General features: G+C 39.5%; 2 protein-coding genes across 3 annotated transcripts; both read right to left on the reverse strand.

Annotated features, from left to right (window-relative positions):
* Positions 1–9,756: 9,756 nt before the first annotated feature.
* nsun3 (NOP2/Sun RNA methyltransferase 3) lies at positions 9,757–16,524 on the reverse strand. The gene is made up of 6 exons (XM_038701218.1): positions 15,752–16,524; positions 15,475–15,578; positions 14,913–15,388; positions 14,358–14,512; positions 13,560–13,681; positions 9,757–13,112 (listed from the first exon to the last, which is right to left on the reverse strand). The coding sequence occupies exons 1-6, from the start codon at positions 15,923–15,925 to the stop codon at positions 12,776–12,778; spliced, it is 1,368 nt and encodes a 455-aa protein (XP_038557146.1). The 5' UTR covers positions 15,926–16,524; the 3' UTR covers positions 9,757–12,775.
* Positions 16,525–17,413: 889 nt separating this feature from the next.
* On the reverse strand, positions 17,414–22,627 carry LOC119890133 (ATP synthase F(0) complex subunit C3, mitochondrial-like). Of its 2 annotated transcripts, none has more exons than XM_038701219.1 (5): positions 22,495–22,627; positions 22,108–22,207; positions 19,651–19,722; positions 18,401–18,600; positions 17,414–17,785 (listed from the first exon to the last, which is right to left on the reverse strand). In XM_038701219.1, the coding sequence occupies exons 2-5, from the start codon at positions 22,144–22,146 to the stop codon at positions 17,671–17,673; spliced, it is 426 nt and encodes a 141-aa protein (XP_038557147.1). In that variant the 5' UTR covers positions 22,147–22,207; positions 22,495–22,627; the 3' UTR covers positions 17,414–17,670. The 2 variants fall into 2 exon arrangements, with proteins under 2 accessions (XP_038557147.1, XP_038557148.1); XM_038701220.1 differs by lacking the exon at positions 22,495–22,627 and adding an exon at positions 22,312–22,463.
* Positions 22,628–23,657: the final 1,030 nt, after the last annotated feature.

Raw genomic sequence — 23,657 nt, forward strand, 5'->3', positions numbered from 1 at the left:
CTTCCATAACACCTCTGCAGTGCCACAGGCTGATGGCATCCATGCCACGCCGCACTGAGGCAGTAATTCATGCAAAAGGGGCCCAAACCAAGTACTGAGTACATACGCATGATTATACTTTTCAGTGGGCTGACATTTCTGTATTTAAAATGCTTTTTTATTGATTTCATGTAATATTCTAATTTTCAGAGATTTTGAATTTGGGGTTTTCATAAGCTGTACACAATAATCAATTATATCAAATAAAGGCTTGAAATATCTCACTTTGCATGTAATGAGTCTATATAATTGTGGTGCCGAATAAAGAAGAATGGATACCTTTTGTTGGGCCTGACAACGCCACCTCCTGTAAGAGCAGGAGGAACCCTTTAGAACCCTTCATATATAAGGTTGTGTGTTGTGAACTCTGATTTACCCCGAACGGAACAATTACATAGTAGTAGATAAAAAGTAGATACATTTTATTACAAGTATATTGTTAAAATCCCCGTTAAAATAACAGCATAAGTAAAATTAGCCTGGTAATAAAATTTGTTGGAAAAAAAGAGTGTTACTCTCCTCAAGGTATGAAGGTCAAGTCAGCTCGTACACACCACCCCGATCAGCGACCGTGGTAGACAGAAGAGGGAGACAGCAGACCCAACACCAAGAAGTACATGCACTATACACTCAACATCTAAACTATTCACTACACACTTACCATCTAGATTATTCACTACAAAATAGCATGCAATGTCGCAGCTGAGTATACACACCACTACAGAATGTCACCCAGTGCAGTCTCACCACGGAAAGGGAGGCAGTGTGCCGATATGGACCCAGCCTTGTACAAAGTCAAGCTGTGGATATACAGAGAGAGGAGAGCAACCTGTATTTAAACCACCATCCCAATATGACAGAGTAGTTGCCCAATGCAGGACATCTATTCCAATCACTGTGGGACCCTAGAGCGAGATAGGGGATACACAGATAGGCACATGTATATGTGTATATCATTTACCAGTAACTCCGGATCCCTACATCCACAGCCGCTGATTTGTGAACACGTCAGCTGTAGACTGAAACATACAAATAATCTTTACTAAACAGAACAAACCACAGGTTAAGAAAATGCAATTAGCATAGCAAGCATCAGTAATACAGACAGGCGGTCACATAAGTGAAAACAAACCATTCAATGCTACACCATACAGCTTGCAATGCTGACAGGCATTACCATCAATCTTCTCCAGTTCCCTCCATTGAGGATGGGACACTCATGTCTGTCAGCCTGCAAGGTGTGCTCAGTGGAAAGCAAAGGACTCTCCACTGAGACTAGCAAACCTTTTAACACTTCCTGATTAGCTGCAGGTCACATGACAACGTCATATGACCATGCATGTGCACCAGTCACCTACCTTACCACATAATATATTAGTTTCACCTTTTAAGTTGAATTACTGAAATAAATAACTTTTTCGAGTTTCACCTGTATATAGCTATTGTAAGTAGCTTTGAATAAAAGCGTCAGCTAAATGTTAATGTAACTCATGTACAAACTCCTGAAAGCACTTCTGAACTGGCCGTTCAGGCCAGCTGTGACGAGGTCCACAAGATGAGGTACGCACGCAGGCACTCTCTCACACACACACACACACACACACACACACTGACGGGTGACATCACTGCTGTGGCTGATGATATCGCTTCCTCCACCTGCAGGGTCAGTGACATGTTCGCCTGGGCGGAGGAGTATGAGGATTCACAGACCAAGCCTCCCAAGTCCCGCCATAAGGCTCCGGCCTCCTCGCCTCGCTTCCGCCCACCAACAACGAGGAGGAGAGCGCCTCCAGCAGCGCCTCAGTACGTAGCCCCATCTCCACCTGCTCCTCTGTGTGAGGTCAACCTGAATCTGCGTCTTGTTCTTTGATGTGTCCGTTTCAAAACCACACAGAAATTTGGTATTTAATGTGTCTGATTTGTGAAACCAGGAAGCAGCTTTGTGTCTTCACCAAGAAGGAATCTCCAGGTTTGAAAAGTGAAGCCTCAATCCTGCATTCTCTCTAACAACCAGCACTGGGGCGAAGTATATGAGAAAATGTGGCTACTTTCCTTGTGTTTATGTTTATGGTCTCAGTCGCTAGTCTTCTTCAACACAGCATGATATTCATTTAGTTAATTATGATCCCATTTAGAGGAAAATAGACCAGAAAGCAGGGGAGGCTTTAGGACGGGGCTACCTGTCGCTATGTGTGACCCAAATATGGTACCCCATGGATGTTCAGTCTGTATTCAGGCAGAGCTGAACACCTCTTTTCTCTCAGCTGGACAGGTTGGCTGGAATAAAATACAGCTGCTTGTTACTTTCTATAAATTGAACTAAAAGACGTTCTGTTAGCTTCCAGTCTGAAGGGGAAATGTTTGTTAACCTGCTTCACTTCTCCAGCCGTTTGGGAACAGACTTTTGTTGGTCTGGAGAAGCTGAAGCATTTATTACCTGACACACCAACACCGTACTTTTACTGCCAGAATATATTCCTCCTCTGAGATTCACCATCACTTTCTGTCACTCAGACAATCAAACACTCTGAGACCTCCAGATTAAAGAAGCTGCTCTAATAACAGCACCTGACAGGTAGACGTCCTGCAGGGTTTCAGCGGGGTCTTAAAAAGTTTAAAAAACGTCTAAAATTTCAAAATCAAAATTTAAGGCCATAAAAAGTCTTAAATTCGCTGAAGTTTGTGTTCTAGGTCTTAAATAATTTTAAACAGGTATCTAATTTCAAACGTCCATGTAACGCTACCTCTAATACTCATTGAAATACTCCCGCAGTGCTCAAGAATGTTTTTTCCTCCCGTGGTGGTGTAGTTCTTTCTGTCGCTAGTCCAAATCGGTCCAAATATAATTCGCTGTATTACCACTACAGAGACCACCAGGCAGCTTTTGTGTTATTGCTGCAAGTCTCTTTTGGATTGTATCACAGATATAAAACAGATTTTTTCTTCAGCTATGGGGAAGTGCAACCTTATCGGTTCTTGCATGGAAAAACAGATCTCAGGGCTTAACACTAGAGAGAGTGGCAGAAAGTGACGGTGAAAGTTAGCGGGGGATAAGATCAGCATTAAGTTTTCAGGTTACAGCTCTGTCCTCTACTGTACATCTCAATAGTTAAATTAAAAAGAAAGGATGGTGTTGACCACGGAGGAGCTGAGGTTAGTAATGTTAAAGCAAATAAGGGATGCAAACTAACGTTAGTCCTTTTAAGATAATGAGGTATAATGAGATTATTCTTTTGGATTTTGATGTACAAATGAAATGCTTGTAGCAATACAGAGCGGAGGTGGTTCTTAAGTTGCCTATTTGTTAATTTCTACAAATGTATAAAGCAATAATCTGTAATGATTCTGAGGTCATCTTTACAGAGTTTTCCTGCCATTATAAGGTGGTGAGTCTCAAAACTGACTAATGAATTTTCCCAGTTCTAATGGTTATAATTTAACTCCAGTAGACTTATTTAGCAAGTTTAGCTTTTGTGGTGTAGTTTATTCCACATCTGCTCTAGATTTTCCTACTTGTTCCAACAATGTTCCAAAATTATGTGGAATTGCATATTTCTTTATTGGAAAACATCATTTTCTTGGGGGAGGACCCTCAATCCCCCACACAAAAATCCAGTTTTCCTGCTTCTCTGTCTCCCTGTCTGCGCCCCTGAGTTTATCCATCACCAGTAGGTTATGTTTTATAAAGTCATGGAAAAGACAAAGAACTCTTTTATTTTATTTTTTTCATTTTTCACGTCAGCATGTGCACCGCATGCTAGCTTGTTAATTACGTAGCTTATCAATGTCATCGATGATGTGCCTTATTTTGTGTCTGTTAAATGTAGAAATGACAGAAGATGTGAGAAGATGATACTAACAAAGAGAACTTGAATTGTATTAATGGAGTTGTATTCGTATTTTTGAGGACTACTATCTGAAAATGGGCATTTTGTAAATTTTAAGTTTACTAGTAGTAATTTTGTTGAGTGAGTTTCCATTAGTATTTGAGTCTAGCACAATTAACTTTTTTGAGTAGATTTCCCTCAGAGTATAAATTGTGTACAATTACATTTATTGAGTAAAGAATTAGTGGAATTTAATTTAATAGACATCAGTGAACCAATTTAATTTAGTTTGCAGAAATTAAATGTTTTTTAAAACTGTATTATATTTACGTTAAGGTTTACTCAAAAATATTATTACCACTACTTAAAAAGTTTGAGGTAATCAACTTCCACAAATATTGAGTATTCTGAACTTATTTGGGTTTACAGTGTATTGGTATGAAATCTATCAGTTTTAATCAGCCCCTTCATACCCCTCCCGACTTCCTTTCCCCTTTTTCCTTTGGGTGCAGAATCTATTATTCATGCTTTTCCTTCACTCACGGAGTGTCCACTTCAGCAAGGTTTGAAGTTGGGAAGTTTAAGAGAAGTGAAGTAAAAAATTGAGATGAGGCAACTCAATCACTCACTCTTTTCTGGATGAACATTTTATTCTTTGGTACATGTACTGCAGGGGTCAAATAAGTGTTAACACGAGGTTTCGGTGCATGTTCCTTTGGGTAGGATCAAATATTAATGAACTGCACCTATGGAGCTTAATATGAGAAGTATTGGAATCAGAGAATCGAGATTTTCTAAAATGGTGTTAAACTGATAATGAAGCATGGTGTGCCCTGAAGTTGATCCGAACCTGCAGCATTGCAGGCACAGAAAGTGCTTAATTATCACGTTAAGAAGCAGAATCTCATATTGGGCAAAAATTGATTTAGACAAATTACCTTTGCAATAAAATCTCACTTAACATTTCATACTTTCCATTTTAACAGTAAATCATATTTTGTTTTGGGTGGCAAATAAAGCTGTATTGGTTTGCTAGAGCTATTTTCATGGCTTTAGGGTAAGTCCATGTCAACTCTCAAGTCACGTTTTCAAGGCCAAGTTCAGGTCGAGTTTAACAAATTGCAAATTTTGCTTTAATATCTGTTAATGTGTTTTACATTGCTGAGTCTTTGTAATACCCATGCCCAAAAATTTTAATTCTGTCTATACAAGGCAAGTCTCAAGGCCTCATTTTTTAAATTAAAGTCTGTCTGAAGTCCAAGTGCACAGCTCTGAAGGTCTGCCATTGGTTCTTTTATGTCAGAAGGATCATAAACTTGCACATCATATGTAATTTATCTTGTTCAGTGAATGAAAAATGTATATATCTTTTATTCTGTAAAAGGGCTGCATAAATTGACATTTCCCTTACAAACACAAATTCACTATATTTCACATAGAACATTGGTGATAAATTAAGGACTTATTTAGGAAAACCACTGGGGTCAGTACCTCAAATATCTGCAAGATTATTTTGGGGCTGGTTGTGAGATTTTTTACAATGTGGAAATAGAAAACTAATTCTGCTACCCACATTTCAAATCATACTTAGTCCTCATTTCTTTTCTTTTGTAATACTGAACGGTTTTAAGATGCTTTTGCTGTTCAGCATTCTGCTTCTGTAGTCAGACACAAGTGGAAAACATTGTGAACCTTTGTTGGAGTAGTTACAGTTTAAGCAGTCAGTAGTTTAAACTCGCATCCTAAATTAGCATAACTCATGACCAGTTTTACTGATCTGGTGTTGTGCATATAATCTGTGGGGAAAAAAATTATTTTTGTCTATATACTTAAAACTGAAAAGATCTGGCACTTCTCTCTCAAATCCCATTTTGTGGCAAGACTGTCCAAGGCTTTAGTTTGTAGCCTTCCGATCAATTCTGTCTTTTTCTCAAAGGATGAATGAATGTCCGGGCCTGGTAATCTGCCCAGCTTTCAGTCTGTTAAGGCCTGTGCTTTGTCTTCTTGTGCAGCTGTTATGGATGCCAACCACCCCCCGCAGCTGCTGAGGCTCACAGAGGTGTACGGAAGGAACAACCAACAACAACACATCTCCTCCTGGTATAGTTTATCACAGGCCACACTGCAGTTAATCTAGAAGCGCACTTGATTTTTTTTTTTCCTTTTGCCCAGGAGTCCAATTTGAATTAAAACTCTGGACAAATTTTGAAGAAGTGGTAAACTTGAAAATAAAGTTTTATCCAAGTTCTGCTGTCCTCTAACTAAAATACAGTGTTTTCCCGGAGTCCTCTGAAGTACACCTGGATCACTCTCTTCTAAATCTCTAAACAGAAACTTCTCTTTGCTCGAGAGTTTCTTTTTGGATTTAGAGCCTGTGTGTATGACAGACAAACAGAAGATGAAAGGGTGGAAATGTCTGTGTTCCTCTCCTTTACCTTGAAGTTGTTTCCCCCTCTCACTTTCACTCCTGTCCCATTCATTTTCCTCTGGTGTTGTCTGTCTGTGCTGACATTGATGGTACCTGATGTCCCCCCAGGCCATAAAACACATGAGAGGGAATTGTGTCCTGTATCCAGTAAGTCCTCAAATAAAAACCCTTCCTTTTCTTTCTGTTATACATTACATTTAGATTACACAAAAATGTGTCACAATTTCTGCTAATTCATCATATACCAATCTAGTTAGAAATGACAAAATAACGACTTAAGCAGCTTTTATTTTTAAAAGATTGTATCCCAGGTGTATGGCAGTTGGTAGGCCCAGACCTAGTCCATTATGTGTTTCTTTCTCTTAGGCATCCAAGATTGCCAACTTTTGATTTTCTTGGCTATCGTGTTTATTCTTTGCAGGTGTGTGCTTATCCTTGTAATACTACACGCTTATATTAAAAAGCTGTACCCTAATTAACAAAACTTGTGTGTTTTTGTGTGCACTCACGTTTGAGTTGACCGCTATAAGAATTCATTCCTTGCAGACATTCTGTCCTCAGAGATTAGTAGTGTAACAATCAATCAAGAGCAGCAGTCCTGGTTACTCACTTCCACTGATGGAATATTGACAAATGGTGGCGTTTGAAATGAATGATGGATGCCCCAAAAGGTACTAAATCTATACACCCACTTGTTAACTGTCCAGCACATTCAGTGCCAAACATTTTTCACAAGTGGGAAAATATCAGATTGACAGCGTGATTATTGTGGTTTGAATCTGATTGGATTTTAGCAGCACAAACAATGAATACACCAAGTCAGTGATGTTATATACAGTATCCTGTATATTGTACCCAAAAGTTAACCCACAAACATTATTCTTCACCAGTTGGTTGCTAACTTGTATAACAGTAAATTTGCTGTCCCCTCAAAATCACACAGCCATTAATGTCTGTGTGACATTGTCGCTGGCAACAAAAGTGAGTACACAGGAGTTCGCCAGAGCTTCACAGGTTGCCATTGGAATCCTCTTCCACACCTCCATGACGACAACACAGAGCTGGTGGATGTTAGAGACCTTGCACTCCGCCACCTTCCATTGGAGGGTGCCCCAACAATGTTCAGTGCTGTCTGGAGAGATGCTTGGCCAGTCCATTACCTTTACCCTCAGCTTCTTTAGCAAGGCAGTAGTCATCTTGGAGGTGTATTTAAGGTCATTGTCATGTTGGAATACTGCCCTGCGGCCCAGTCTCTGAGGGGAGGGGATCATACGCTGCTTCAATATGTACATGTACAACTGAACATGTTGGCATTCATGGTTCTCTCAATTAACTGTAACTCCCCAGTGCCGGCAGCACTCATGCAGCCCCAGACCATGACACTCCCACCACCATGCTTGACTGTAGGCAAGACACATTTGTCTTTGTACTCCTCACCTGGTTGCTGCCACACACGCTTGTGCATCATCTTTAGAAGAGGCTTTCTTCTGGGACGTCAGCCATGCAGACCAATTTGATGCAGTGTATGGTCTGAGCACTGACAGGCTGACCCCCCCACCCCTTTAAACTCTGCAGCAATGCTGGCAGAACTCATACATCTATTTCCCCAAAACAACCTCTGGATATGACGCTGAGCACGTGCACTCAACTTCTTTGCTCAACCATGGCGAGGCCTGTTCTGAGTAGAACCTGTCCTGTTGAACCGCTGTATGGTCTTGGCCACTGTGCTGCAGCTCAGTTTCAGGGTCTTTTTTCAGATCCTTAGAGAGTTCTTTTCCATGAGGTGCCATGTTGAACTTCCAGTGACCAGTAAGAGGAAGTGTGAGAGCAATAACACCAAATTTAACACACCTGCTCCCCATTCACACCTGAGACTTTTTAACACTGACAAGTCACATGACACCGGGGAGGGATAATGGTTAATTGGGCCCAATTTGGACATTTTCACTTTGGGGTGTACAAACTTTTGTTGCCAGCGGTTTAGACATTAATGGCTGTGTGATGTGTTATTTTAAGGGGACAGCAAATTTAAACTGTTATACAAGCTGTACACTCACTGTTTTACATTGTAACAAAGTGTTATTTCTTCAGTGTTGTCATAGGAAAATATATAATCAAATATTTACTAAAAATGTGAGGGGTGTACTCACTTTTGTGAGATACTGTATATAGCTGCCTAAATAACTGTGGTTGTCTTACTTTGTACATGACTAAAATAGTGAAGTACATGTAAAATAAAAGGGTATGAGAAGTAAGGATTAACTTCATGCCAACAAGTGCAAATAGTCCTAAATCTGTGTCTGGCATTCAAGACCATCCTATGCTGTATAGATCTGTCTCATTTTACTGTTCTACAAATCAACCTCTATCGCCACCCCCCCCCCCCCCCCCCGGTTATTGTGAATGACTAGAGTTTTAATGATTACATCTGGCGGTGGCACAAATTAATTCCTGCCTCTCTGGCAAAAAGCTGTTCCCCACCTGATTATGCAAAGCAGGCCTACATTCTCTCCCTTTGAAGTGGAGGAAAAGCTGCTTAGAGATTCTCCCCTTGAGGAAAAACTGCAATATGGGGGAACATCAACAAACCACAGTTCACACAAAGGTCAGCAGCATGGTTAACCCCAATGAAACCCCTCTTCATCTGCACATCTTGCTACTCTTAGGTTGTGTTGATGTTGTGGTGGTGTAATGATCATTTCAGAGACGAATTACTTTTGAAAGACACGCTCAAGAGGAGAAAAACTAGGACAGCCAATAAAAATAGCCATATAAATGCACCAATAACGCTTGTGTCTCTGGCCACGCAGAGTAGTTGGATGAAACCGTTGCATAGCTCTTGTAGCTTTCCTATTTCTGTGATCATATCTTTGATAGTGTCTCGCAGGCTCGCTCAGAACCACCAGCCTTATGTATTTGAGAGGAAGAAATAAGGATTTCTATACATAACTGCCTTTACAATGGCGTACTTTGACAGTCTGTTATGTTCAAAAGGTAAAAAAAAAAAAAGAATTCTTGTGTTATTGTCAACAGTTAATTTTAAAATACCTTCAGCTTTTGGTTTGAGCAATCACAGCCTGATGAAAGCGACAACTCTGCGATGAAATGTCTACTTTTCACTCAAGCATGACACAAGAACAGTCCACCCAGGTAATGAGCCCCTGAAAGAGATGATACTGCCTTTGCAGTCACACTGAAGGGAGGTATGATGACAGATGTAAGATTACTTCTAGTGAGACTTACAGCACAACTTAATTCAGAGCAGGACAATGCAGGGAGCGAATAGCAGGAATGAAGAAAGAGAAACTGTGTGTTAATTATATTATTACTGCTCTTCCCGGTTATTAAACTAATCTCCGACAGAAAACATTTAGCCTCCTGTTGAGTATGTCAAGTCTGAAAACATATGCAACGGTGTTATGTCGTAAAAACAAACACGAGCCAATAAACATATCAATCATGGGTGTTCAGATAGAAACGTTTAATAATGTCAGTGATGAAAATTGAATAAGTGCAACCTGATTTGGAAAATGGAGATCCTGAATGTAAGCTTCTGCAGTGGTAAGTACTGTAATGTCATCTCTCATTCCCAAACTACCACTCATGAGTATTTAGAAACTAAAACTCACACAAACTGTAATAAAACTCACTGCAAGCGCTCACTCCTAATATAATAAACTCTGGATGAATTTTTAATCTTACTATCTTACATCGCAGAACATTGCAGTCTTACAGTATTATCATTTTTATTATACAACATGTACACAGTGTTAAGCACTTAAAAGTACAATCTCGAAGATCATTTCATTTCAATGTCTGTGAAGTCACTACCCATTGCCAGTATAAGGTAACACAGTGGCCCACTCATGAAAGTATTGGAATATTTATATATTTGAAGTATCCCGAAATGGGTGTTGGTGGCGAGATTCTCGGAAAAATGCTGTATTAAATGACTGCTGAACCAACATTTCCTACTGCTTCAGCTTCACATTAAAAGTATATTATTGGCGGACAGCAATTGACTTTTATGATGAAGCAGTCACAGGATATGCAGTGCATTTGTCAGTGAGCTTAGCACTGAACGCTATCATTCACCAAAAATGTGTCTATAAAACAACAGACATTTTAGGCATTTTTTGACAACGGATCAGTTTGAAATATTGCAGAGTGTAATGCCATGCTGTGGCTGCTCCTTCTGGTTCTATTGCTCCTTGCAATATTTCCCTGATTTAGAGCTGCAGGTGACAGGCTGCACACCTCCAACTTCTCAGCGAGGTAACTCCTTTCACTGTGCCCTGCTGTTCGCAGACTCATGCAGTGTGCAGCATAAAATCGGAACATGTTTGCTCACAGAATGATGGAAAAAGGCAAATTAATGCCTGACTTCTAAATAATAAAAATAAACAAAGACTGAAAAAGGGGTTGATTGCAGAGGCTAAAATCAAAAAATCAAACCTGGAAAAGTTGTGATCACAACATTGACATAAAGCAAACTAATAAAAGCTGGTATATCGACACCAGATTCCATTGAAAGAACATAAAACTCACCAAAACCATCTTTGTTAGTCTTTCCACAGTTCCAACAAACACCAACTCTGGTTTGGTGGAAATAAACCCTCGTAATATTCTGGTTCTATGCCATCGCTGGCAGATGTGAAACAGGTTACAATGGGTGCAGTAATCCTTGGGGACAAATGCGCTAGTCAAGCATATGTCCACTTAAAGTGCAACATTACAGTATTAGAGAGATTATCTTAGTACGTCTTTCCACTGTTCAAACAATCATCAACTCTGGTTTGGTTCAAAATAAACCCTTAATTCACAGAGTTAGATGAGAAAACAATCAGCTGTTGTATCACACTCCTCAAAGCCCAACAGCTTCCCATCAAAAACAAGAACAGAGACACTCGGGTGACAACACACACAGAGGGAGACTGACATCATTTTCTGCTCAGGACGCCATTAATCCACTTCTTTACTATCATTACATAGCAAATAGTTGCTTGTTGCGATATTAATGTTCAGAATCTCATATACAGAACCTTTAAATAACTGTGAGTTGTCTAATGTCTCTCACTGGAGGTTAAGTGTGAATGCTGTGAGCAATGTTCCATATTTATTTTGTTATAGGTGGTACAAGTGTTAAATGTAAAATCTCATTCAACACCCACAGAAACAAAGAACAGCTGCATTTAACAGCAAAAACTGCAGCTAAAACACTTATTGTCTTGCAGGTGGCCGAAGTGTTACAACTCCAAGTTATGACCTTCTTTGCCAACAAGTTGCAACAATGACATGTATAAATCTGCCTGTGTGAACTACTGCTGTTGTTACTACTTTCATCCCCTATAAGTGTCACAGGTTGGCAGTGTACTAAATGTGAATTAGAAAGGTTGTCCGTTTGTGTGAGTGAGTTACAAGTCAGTTTCATTATGTACTTTCATAAGGTAGGACACCTTAAAAACACCACAGCTAACAAAAATCATACTAAGGGAATGTGATTTTCAGTGATTAATCGCATTGTTATGCGCAAAATTGAATAATGAATTCTAAGGTAGTGTATTGGGCACTTTTAATTTAAATGCACTGCTAATGCACGCATGGTTAACATTTATAAATCTATTTTTTTTTCTGAACAGGTACCAGCAGAAACATTTTTTCAAGGGAGCAGCATAAACAGTGTATGTTCAGTAGCAAGTGTCCCTGTTAGAGTGAGGTGAAGTAGTTCACGCATATGCCCGCCGCCTCTGTTGATTTGTCTTGAACTTTGTGTACCCGAGGCAGAGCACAAATCATTGGAAGAGAGACTAATCCTCGCTGTTTCCAGAATCTATTACTGTCTACTACACAGTTATCAGGACATCAACAGGAGGGAATTCGCATGGCAGAGCATCCCCGCAAAACTAGATGCAAGGCCTATCAGGTAAAGTTACGTAGCCTAGTTAAATTAAAGTTAAATAGGCTACAGCTGTTTAGCGCACAGAAGACGTTGCCATGGTTACTCTCCATAGAGCGCCTGCTGTTTCCTCGCGGAGCGCCGTCTGATCACCGGAGCAAAGAGCAACCCTGCGGGTCCAAGTAACTATGTTGGGATTTTAAGAACGTTCCTAAGACCAACATCTTCCTCAATACTAATCAGCATGCAGTGTGTAGCTATCCACTTCACTATGGCATTTGATCGCTTGTCTTGCTTTTGTTTATCTACTTCTCTGCATGCAACGTAGTCTGCCGAAGCCTCCCTCCACTGCGTGTTTGGTTGGGTGATTTATTGGCTGATCAACATCCCACTCCTCCTGTGACCCATTGTTTGACTGTATGTGTAGTCAGAGCTAGTGAGAAACGGACTTTCAAAATAATAATAATAACTGCGTTAACGTGTGATAAAATAATTATTCATTAATTAATGCGTTAACGCGATAATAACGCATTAATGTGCCCAGCCCTAGTTTCCACATATCTTTTCTCTGCTGGAGAATACACCCTATTTCCTTCTTCTAATACGAGACAAAAACATAGGTCCCCAGGTCTTGCCGGGCTGAGGAACCACTAAAATGCCGAGTCTGTGGTGATAAGAAGACACAGTGCCATTCTGTGGTTGTAGGGATGGCTTGTGAAGTGTCTGTCCATGATCAGGGTGAGCAGGACTAAATACAAAGTATTTTGATAAAGGAACAGCAATCCCCTCCCACAGGTCTTCAGGTTCAGCCTCAGGACAGTCATTGAGCACTGTCTCAACCACAGCGTAGTTCTCAGAGCTGGACAGCGTGCATGTGGAATAGACCACAACGCCCCCTGGACGCACTGCTGCCAGTGCAGACCTGCAGGGAGAAGACAAATACTGCACTTAATGAAGAGGGACTAAATTACTAATTCAAACACTGCTATAAAGCTGGATAATATTACGTTTCATGCTCATTGTCACCCCTTTTCTACTGTATATGTCAAGTTTCTCCTCCCTCAGCACACTAAATAATTTTGCTATTTTTTGACTGGTTCAACTGCAAATTGACCTCACTAATAATTTGTAATTGTGACGGATTTAAGACCTTTTTTCATATAGTGTTTACATTATTCTCTCTCTCATATATATATATATATATATATATATATATATATATATATATATATCTCATTTAAAACACAGGCAAAAGTTTTATAATTCCTCATCTGACTCAAAATCATATTATAATTTTGTTAGGAATTCCACATAATCACAATGTTTGGACATATTGCAGACATTTATTTAGGTTGGGGATAGGACTTACTTTAGCAGTTGAGCCTGGAGTGCAGGCAGCCTGGCTCTTTCCTTTAGTCTCTGCTCCCCCTGCTGGCTGCTGCAAGAATACAGCCAGCTCCTGTCATTAGAACATGGGGCGTCGACTAAAACCTGCAACAAAAACAACAACAAATATGAATAGTACTGAGTCTGAGTCAGAGAGGTCAAAAGTGTAACGGCAGAGAGAGACAGAAAGGGTCAAAGAAGAAAAGTGAATGAGTAAGAATATGTAAAGAGTTATTAATGAAGGTAAAAGCATGTCTATAAAATAAGTATGCTATATTTTTCTCGCAGCACCTGAATTATCATCAAGGGACAAATAATCAGTCAGGGTGAAAAATTAATCTCCCCCAAATCATATTTGCCCCTTTTTACCCAGTGTAGAAAAATTAGGTATAACAAACTCTGAACTTTACACCTCAGCTGCGAATATTTCCGACAAATCTGTCTTTTATGCAAATTTTACAAAGCCATTTCATTGCCATAATACAGCTTAAATTTGTGAAGACTGTTTGCACCACTCTACTGCTTTTCAGTCATTGTTCACTCGCGTGTCTTACTCGCAACCTTTTCTTCATTATTTTGTTTCATTATCAGTCACTTTGAGTCCTTTGATTCCTCCCAGCCAATTGTCTGCCTCTTCTTGGCTCCTATTTTGAATAGGACGGTTTTCTTCTTTACTGCTGGGCTTATTAGCTTCTGTTCAAAGGCTTGCTGTTCTCATTCATTTCTAACCATGGCCACAAACACGACTCACTCACTCTCACTCTCCCCCCCCCACACACACCTTGTCATATGTTCCTGCTGCACTTTGCCCAAAAGACCGTCCATCCTGTGCAGCCACAATCACTCTGCTGTTCAATGAGTAAGGCAGAAAAGACTCCAGGGTTTTGGCCAGCCAGTCCCGTCTGTGAGGGTCTGGTTCATTACAGCAGAGAAGAGCTGGAACATAACATTAGCAGAATTGCTAATTACAAGTATTTAATGCAAACAGGCTATTAATAGAAGACTAAAATATTACTTAAATTCAACAGGAGCAACTTGTGAAAAGTAAGCTTTTTTTACTTCTAAAAATAAAGTGCAACATGCTTCAACAAAATATTTTTGTGAAAAGTTCTTGTTGTCAAACACCCCATATCTTAGAAAGTGTTGTGTTAGTGTGCCGTTATTATCCCATTACTAATAAAGTAAGTTATGATTTCATTTGTGATTTTAGTTTAAGTATAGCCAATAATATTCACTATGAATTGATAAATAAACTTTAATATTGAATTTTACACCTCTTTGCATGATATAAAGAAATTAAAGTTTGCAAAATTAATTTAAAAAGTGCTTGTTTTACCTGGGGTGGCACACTGCATCATGGCTAAAGCTTTTCCCCCAGGGGCAGAGCAAAGATCCAAAACCTTCTCCCCATCTCTGACTTGCAAAGCCAGCACTGGAAGCAGGGAGGCAGCATTCAGGAGGTAGTACTGCTTCAGCTGGCCAGGCCTGTGAGCCTGAGAGGGAAACCGCAGTGGAAGTGTGTGGATGTAACATTGTAATGAAGGACGGGGCAAACTGAGTGAAGGCTCTGACTGAAGGTCCTGATCGAGGGCATGAAAGGTGCTGTCAGGTTGAAGATGGGAGTCATTCGGAGGGCACTTGGAGATGTAGTGAGGTGCTACTGTTGATGGGCCTTTACAATGCAACATGGAGACATCTGGCAGTAATGTGGAAAAGCCCTGTGAGTGGAGAATCTGTGTGATGTCTGTCACAGTGCTGAAGCTGTTGATCATGACCCCATACTGCCAAGAAAGAGGGTCCAGGAGCACTGCTCTGCAGGAGAAAAATAATCGCAATGAAGAAAGGGTACAAACGTTATCTGTGTGTAAGCTGTAATAATTATTTCTGGAAAAATGTACCTTGCATTTGCCCACAAATCTCCAAGTTCCTGACTGTACTGCCGGTCAAAGCTTTCCAGTACTGGTTGACATGAAGATCTTTTTTTTTTGTGCCTTTTTGTTACCTGTTACAAACATACACTAATGTTGAACTGTAGAGAGGCATGAACTTAGGCCGCATCCTTAAAGGAAGCTCTGACAACACTTAGGTAAGTTTTACCAGGGACATTTTCTGATTCATACTTGTAAATGGAGCATTAGTAAACAAGCTGTAACAAGTGTAATTTAATTTACTTACCTGGTTATTGGGGACTCCTTTTTGCTCGTTCAGTTGTAAAACAACCTCGGGACCCGTATGACAGTTACACGACCACAACCACCACAGAGATGTCGGCGTTCGCGTTTGAGTTTTTAAGGCAATTATCCTCCACGTACTGCAAAAGTGATGTATTGAGAACATGTATTTAGACATTCGGTTCTTTTTACCGCCTAACAGACATGTCCGAATATAAAAGTTCTGTTTTTCATTGAACACCCATGCTAGGATGATGTACCTGAGGCACGTACGTTGATCAAATCCGTCCTCCCCTAAACTCTGTGTTTCTATAGTTCCACCTGACAAACTGTTGCTTTCTTTTTCGTCGCGGCCTCAGGATTGGGATGATATTAGGGTGGTTATTGTATACAATAATAAAACTTTACTTTAAAGACTTTAAAGGAGCTGACTGGAAAAAGAAGTGATGTCACTGCAGAAATGTTTAATTGTGACCACAGAACGCTGTAACGTTAACTTATCCGTCGCATTGGATTCCTACGCAAACCTTAATTAAAACGTTAAAGTTAGTTTTTCACCATTTTCATTTGTTGAACCCACAGATAGCTACTTTGTCCAGATAATAAAAATCTTTGGCCAGGGCGAAACCAACATTTCACAATGTCCCCTAGAAATCGTGGACTTACACGTTAGTTTCGTCCTGGGCAAACACTTTACAGTTCCCACTGGACAACAGGGCTGAGTTTAACGCAAAACCTTTGGGTGGAACGGTGTTACCTTGAACACACGTATGTGTAAGCAGGCGCACTGATTTTTTTTAACACCCCCCTGTTTACAAACTTGTGGCACTTGCTTGCTGGCAACCATACCAATGTAAACTCTGCTACTGCTGATTAACTGAAGCTAAGCAGGTTTGAGCTTGGCCAGTACCTGGATGGGAGACCTCCTGGAAATGGTGTTGGTGGGCCAGTAGAGGGTAGTCATCCCTCTGGTCCTAATAATAAGATCCCAGTGCAGCGATGGGGACACTGTGCTGTAGCAGCTGCCGTCCTTCGGCTGAGATGTTAAACCGAGGTCCTGACTCACTGTGGTCATTAAAGATCCCATGGCACTTCTCGCAAAAGAGTAGGGGTTTCCCCAGTGTCCTGGCAAAATTCCTAATTCTTATCATCCCCTGTAGTAATTGGCTCGATGTGTGGTAAGCGTTGTGGTGCTAAATGGCTGCAGTGCTACACATTGGTGGTGGTTGAGGTGAATCCCCCCCCCACTTCACTGTGAAGTGCTTTGAGTATCTAAAGCGCTATATTAATGTAATTCATTATTATTAGCTGATTGGGTAACCAGTGCAAACGCTAATCTAACATTAAAGGTTCAGTGTGTAGGTTTTAGTGGCATCTAGTGGTAAGGGATTGCAACCAACGAATCTGCAGCCTCTTGCACTCAATCACTTTCCAAGTGGAGTCAGTAAAGTCAGTGAGGGTTCAGGGCTTAGGGTTTAGGGGGGACATTGGGATTGGGCCTAGTACTTCTTCATATTGATGAAACGCACTCTGTAAAGCAGTTTGTCTGTTTGGGCTACTGTAGGAACTTGGCGGCACAACATAGCAACTTCCATGCAAGAGGTGTACAGTATGTAGATAGAACCACCCCATAACTTGTAACAAATGTACAAAGACACATGAGGAATTAAGATGTTAAACATTTTACTTCTGTTGCTGATTGCGTGTTTGTTAACAAAAACATTTGATTAAATATACAATATAATGGCAAAACCATCATTAAACATTTTTGGGTTTGCCTGAGTTTCATACATATGTGGGTTCACAATGAACAAGAATAAGCAACACGATAAGATGAAATCATCGTACCATTCAAGGGCATCTCAAACTGCTAATTCTTGTTAACATTGTAATGTATCACTTTAGAGCAAATGCTTAACTGGTTTACATGGCAAACAGAATAAGGAATGCAACCATCAGACAGAAAAGACCCATAGCTTCAGACAGAGCAAAGCCCAAAATCGCGTAAGAGAACAGCTGCTGCTTCAGAGAAGGGTTCCTGTTGAGAAAGAGAGGCAGCTGAGACAAATTGGAGGTACACGGTGTTAAAAGTACAACTGCCAAGATATTTCAGTCAGCAGACTTAATACATGTGAGGAAATAATTATATCAATAACTAGAAGGCATTGAGGCAGCACAAACCCTTGAAAATACTGTTTGTTTGTTTTTTACATCCAAAGACATCATACCCTTTACTTAAATTAAGTAAATTTCTTAACCATGTAAATACTTTGAATTGGTTTCATAGTTATTGCTAATACTACTATCTAACTGCAACCATCTAACAGCAGAAATCTCACATATAAAGAAGAACCACTAAAAGTTAATTAATTGTTCTTTTCCCAAACTAATTTTTCATATATTATTTATTTATTTTATTATTTATATATATATATATATATATATATATATATATATATATATATATATATATATATATATATATATATATATATATATATATATATATATATATATATATATATTTATTTATATTTATATATTTTTTTTTTGTTGGTGTTTTTTATGACATTGCTGATAGACAAGTGCAGGATTCCCTCCTTGGTGGAGATGTAAAAAAATGTTTTAAAATGACATGATGTATTTAATTTACCTGGCATATCCAATAATAAGGCTACCGAACACCGTTCCAATTCCAGCTCCAGATCCAGCCACTCCCACAGTGGCAGCTCCTGCTCCAATGAACTTTGCAGCAGTGTCGATGTCCCGGCTCACAGCACTGGTCTGGAATCCCCGCACTGCCACCTGCTGCTGGGAGGCTACAATACTCTGTGGTGCCAGGTGGGAAGCAGTCTGAAATACAAAAAATGAAGTAAGATTAGTACAAAACAAAATCAGTACAGGATCACAAAGTGGCACTCAACATTTTACACATAGAAATATTTAATTCTAGTTTTGATTAGATCCCTTAACTGATATGCAATGTAAAATATCGAGCATTCTATGTATCTGGCACATAATGGTCCACTAAAATCACCTATTTTGGTGGACAGTCAATAAAAATGACCAGTTTAGCCATCTTATACGATCATTGATATTAAAGATATAATCATAATTTGAATAACTCATCTTTGAATAAAATAACCATAAACCATCAGCAGGGGTTTGCAAGTGTTGGTGCTCAAGGTTTGGCTGCAGAGGTTTTACCTTCAAACATGCAAGTCAGGTCCGCTCTATGCATGTATCTAGAATACTTAATATACCTATAAAGTTCATGCTAAAGCCAAACCTCCCCCAAATCTATCCCCGCTATGTACTTAATGACAGTTCTCCAAATGCTTAAGTGAACATTTGTGCAGCTTTTGAAAGGTAAACTTCAATGCTGATGCAGAATTGGCATTGCATTTTTTATAACGGTACCAACCTATGTGCAGCTAATGTTAGCCACATAGGCTAGCTAGCTATCTAATCTACAGACATTCAGCGGTACTCCTCAATAGTAACTGTTTAATGCAAGGCATGCTATTCAGCTTCTAATCTTAGCAGTCTGCTTTTGTACTTGACATGAAAACCTGACATGCAGCTACATTAAACATTGTTATAATATGCAGCCATGGGCTTGGTTTCTTCAGTACTTTAATAGGTATGGGTGAGATAAAAAAAAAAAAAAAAAAAATCAAATCCCAATTTTAAATTTTACTGAACATATGTTAGGAAGTTTCAAAAATACCTACTATAGTAGTGTTAAATAACCTTGCATTGTGTGAAATGTACATGGGTTTTTATTTGTATGAGAATAGCAAAGAAGATTAATGTAGCTGTGGTGGCTTCAGAGTGCCTATTTTGTGTGAACACTCAAAGTCAATAAATCCGTTACAATTCCCAGTACAGATAGCTGCTTACCTCTGCTTTCCTGGCATCTGAGACTACTGCTGCAGAGAGTGGTCTGTACAGAGCCCGAGATCCAGCACGGACCTGTATCAAGGAGATAAAAGAAGATATTTAGTTGAGACGGTTGTGCTCTGATAAGATGCTTTACCAGCAAGTTCTACTGACATCTGTCTGTATAGCTTTAAAATTTGCTCAGAATACACCTGCTCTGCTTAAGACAGCATCAAAAGCATGTGGTTTCATCCACAGTGACATTCGGCTTGCAGTAAATATGGTAAACTATAGATAAAAGCCAGCAGTGACAACACCAACAGTGACCCATTATAGGGTTTAACCTTTTAACATCCCAACTGGTGGCAGCTTTCGGTATGTGCACACAACTGCTATGTTAACTTCATACTCATGTGATAAAATCCTCGTGATTCGACCAATGCAAACCATTTCAGGATACAATCACCACAGTGGGTACAATCAGCCAACTAGTACAAGCAAAATTGATGAGACTCACGTATGAAGCCTCATAATAATGTACCGATCGATTATATTTCAACAAAAATGGTCTTGTTACGTTGTCAAAGGTCCAGATGATCCAATCCAGTAAAAATATTTAGTACAAAACACATTATTCCATCAATAAATCCCCAGGGACTGCTGCCACATCATTTCATATTTGCTAGCAGACGTGGCTCGTGTCATTATAACTGTAATAACGTCAACTACGATAGCTTGTATTCAAATTAGCCGCTGAACTCTAACCTTTCGAGTGACACCAAATCAAACCCAACAGGAGCTCACATGTCCCTCTCACAGCCTATAACAATAGCCAACGAGAGCCCATGCTGTAAGGAAGGGCCAGCCTCTATTATTTCGTGGGTAGGCCGAGCCAATTGTAAGCAATTGTGCCAATGACTGGCACTTCGTGTAGCCAATAAAATTCTGAAAATAACGATATCCAGCTTTAAGTAGGAAGTTTATGATCTACCAGCAAAAAAAAACACATCTGCGGTAAGCTACGGCGTGTTTTAGAAAAAAATATGCTAAGACAAACCTCTGTAAAATAGTAATTTTTCATGGTATTGGTTTGAAATTTAAACTTGGTCTAGGTAAGTCTTTATGCCATGGTCCTACAGCTAATAAGTCCCAGCTACAGTTGTCTGCATGCATTTGTTAGCAAGCATTTTCAAGCAGAAATGAAATATATTAGTTTTAGTGTGTTTAAACTTATATTAAATCAATTCCAGTAGCACTTACAATCACCCCAGAGTGTTATCTTTCAGAGAAGCCCAAAACCATGCATATACTCCAAATGGTTGTTTGACCCAGAAGTTGAGTCATATTAACTACAATGTTGGTTTTTATTAACCCAACATTTGGGTCAGGTTTTTAACCCAGGAGTTGGGTCAAAAAGAATAACCCAGTTTTCTGGGTTGAAATAACCCAGAAATTAGCTGGTCCCTTTTTAACCCAGGAGTTTTTAGTGTGTAGGTATTAAAGCTCTTAAAATCATGTTCCTGTGAAGATCAGGTGGACATAGACATGAGTCTGGCCAGGTGATCTGCAGCTCTTGTTGGCTGGAAATGTTGCAATAGCTTGTAATAACTTTCCAAACTATCGCAATTTTTTTTGTGTGTTTCTTTCTCTGTGCTGGAATTATTTTAAGAACTTTATGGTTTTATCCAGTTTGTTATTAAATTTGTAACAAACTTTATCATGTGTCTCTCCACTCTACTCCCACACTGCTGCAAGCTGCTTTAATGGTCAAGCATAGCCTATAGCTTTCCATTATATTCCAATTAAATCTGATGTTTATTTATAAATGTTGCTCATGGACAGTGGTTACAAATAATGATGCCTGTGCATCCTGGCTACAGCCTATGTCAGCTGGTTAATTTGCCTAATCTTCGCAGGTCTTTAGACCACGGTGGAAACGCACACAACAGTGGGCTGAAGGAACCTTTTAGTTCCTTGAAAAGAGATCCAGAGAATTAAAAGTCCCCGGTACTTTTGGTCGAAACGTGAAACAATGCAACATTCAGTGTGAAGGAGGCAACATGAAGACACACGGTGCAAGAGTACAACCAAGATACAAAACAGTACAAACACGTAGAGCAATATGCAGGACAAAAACAATTACAAAACTGTTGAAAAACGTTATAAATTTGTATATAAATATGGAGTATAGAATAAGCTTCGAATCAAATATTTGCATCAAAAGGTGAATAAACTGTCTCACACTGGGATACAGTGTATAGGCTGACTTTTGTCCTGATAAACTCAAAGCTAGGACGCCCTTGCAGGTGTGAACACTTTAAGCTAGCGGACTTTAGCAGAGGGTCAAACACGCAGCGTTAGCAGGCTAAGCACTGAACAGACTAGCAGTTTTTTTTGCAAACTATCATGATCACAACAAGCACGAGTAAGCACACCGGCAAAGTCACTTGTTACCTCCATTCATTCACGCAGACTCACCAGAGAGGGCGTGGAGACGAACTTAGCACAGGCATACATCACGAAGGGACGTAGTGGTCAGGTCAGCCAAAGGTGTTGGCGTTGATTCAGTGACCGTGATCTGGAGACAGAAAGACATTAAACACGAAAATGAATATCTGGGATGACTCTGTAACTAGTTTGCTAAATAGGAAAGGGCAAAGTTAACGTTAAGTGGACACACACAAGTAAGTTAAGGTCAAGATCAGCTGCAAACCGAACAATGTCGCCAAAAACAAACTCGTTGGCAAATCAGAAAAACTGAGCAGTTCTGCGGTCCACAGGGCTACAAAGACACCGAGTTACACAAAAGCAGCACTATTACATCAAACTCAAACACAGTTTGTGGCAGAGGAGGTTAGCTCTCACCGGTTTGTAGTAGAGGTCGAAGACACGGGAGAGCACGCGCATGCGTAATATCATGTAAAAGGGTTGACTTCCGGTTTCCTGATGGAGCTACAACCACACGGTCCAGATGATGGATGTATTATGTATTATATGGACCAACAGGCCAGTCCAGCATGTTGAAAGGCCTCCACAGTGAAATTTCAACTAGGACAGTCCTAAGTGCACAGAAAAGTTGACTGGAACCAACTCGATCACTGCCTGTAAAGGAAATACATTGTTCACTTCCAGATTTACACAAAAATGTTCTTTAACACCCCCTAGAGACCATTTGAACAAATTTAATGTAGGCCTATATACACCCTCATACAGTAATCGGTAGTAGACAGTAATTAAGTACATTTACTCATGTACTGTTGCTACTTAAGTACAAATGAGGTACTTTTCATGCCACTTTCTACCTCTGCTCCACTATATCTCAGGGGGCAGTATTATATACTTTTTACTTCACTACATTTATCTGACAGCTTTATTAGTTACTAATTACTTTACAAATTAAGATTTTTACACGCAAAACATATGAAGACATAATAAAATGTGTTTCTGAACAACCCAACATTTTATTCAAGTACAGCTGACACAATTATTAGATTGACATTGAAATTAAATGGCGTTTAAGACCTTTTTCTTGTAAAAACATTGCATGGTAGTTCCACCTTCACAAGTGTGAAGATTTGCTGTTTTGCTTTAAATTATTTTAATTTGTTTGTAATGATTTTGGTTGGTTAGACAAAGCAAGCATTGTGAAAGTGTCCCTTTGGGCTCTGAGTAATTGTTACAGCATTTCTTACCATTTTCAGAATTTCAAAAAATCAATTAATGGAGAAAATAATCAGCAGATTAATCCATTAATAATAAGTAATTAGTTGCCCTCCAAAACAAATGGTTTAAAAGAGCTCCCTTCAACAATTACAACATGAAAACCATTAATTTACGAGTAATAATAATTATCTAATATATAATAGTATTAAGTAGTAGTAACAGTCAAAGGACATTTTTCTTATTGCAGTGAGTAGCTTACTTTTACCTTTAATACTTTAAGTACATTTTCCTGATTATACATACTTTTACTTTAGTAACAGTTTTAAATGCAGAGCTGTAACAGTATTTTAACAATGTGGTACAAG

Source organism: Micropterus salmoides, unplaced genomic scaffold (assembly GCF_014851395.1).
Source record: "Micropterus salmoides isolate LMB-PRFRI ecotype aquatic unplaced genomic scaffold, ASM1485139v1 Ms_hic_scaffold_6, whole genome shotgun sequence".
NCBI classification, from domain to species: Eukaryota; Metazoa; Chordata; class Actinopteri; order Centrarchiformes; family Centrarchidae; genus Micropterus; species Micropterus salmoides.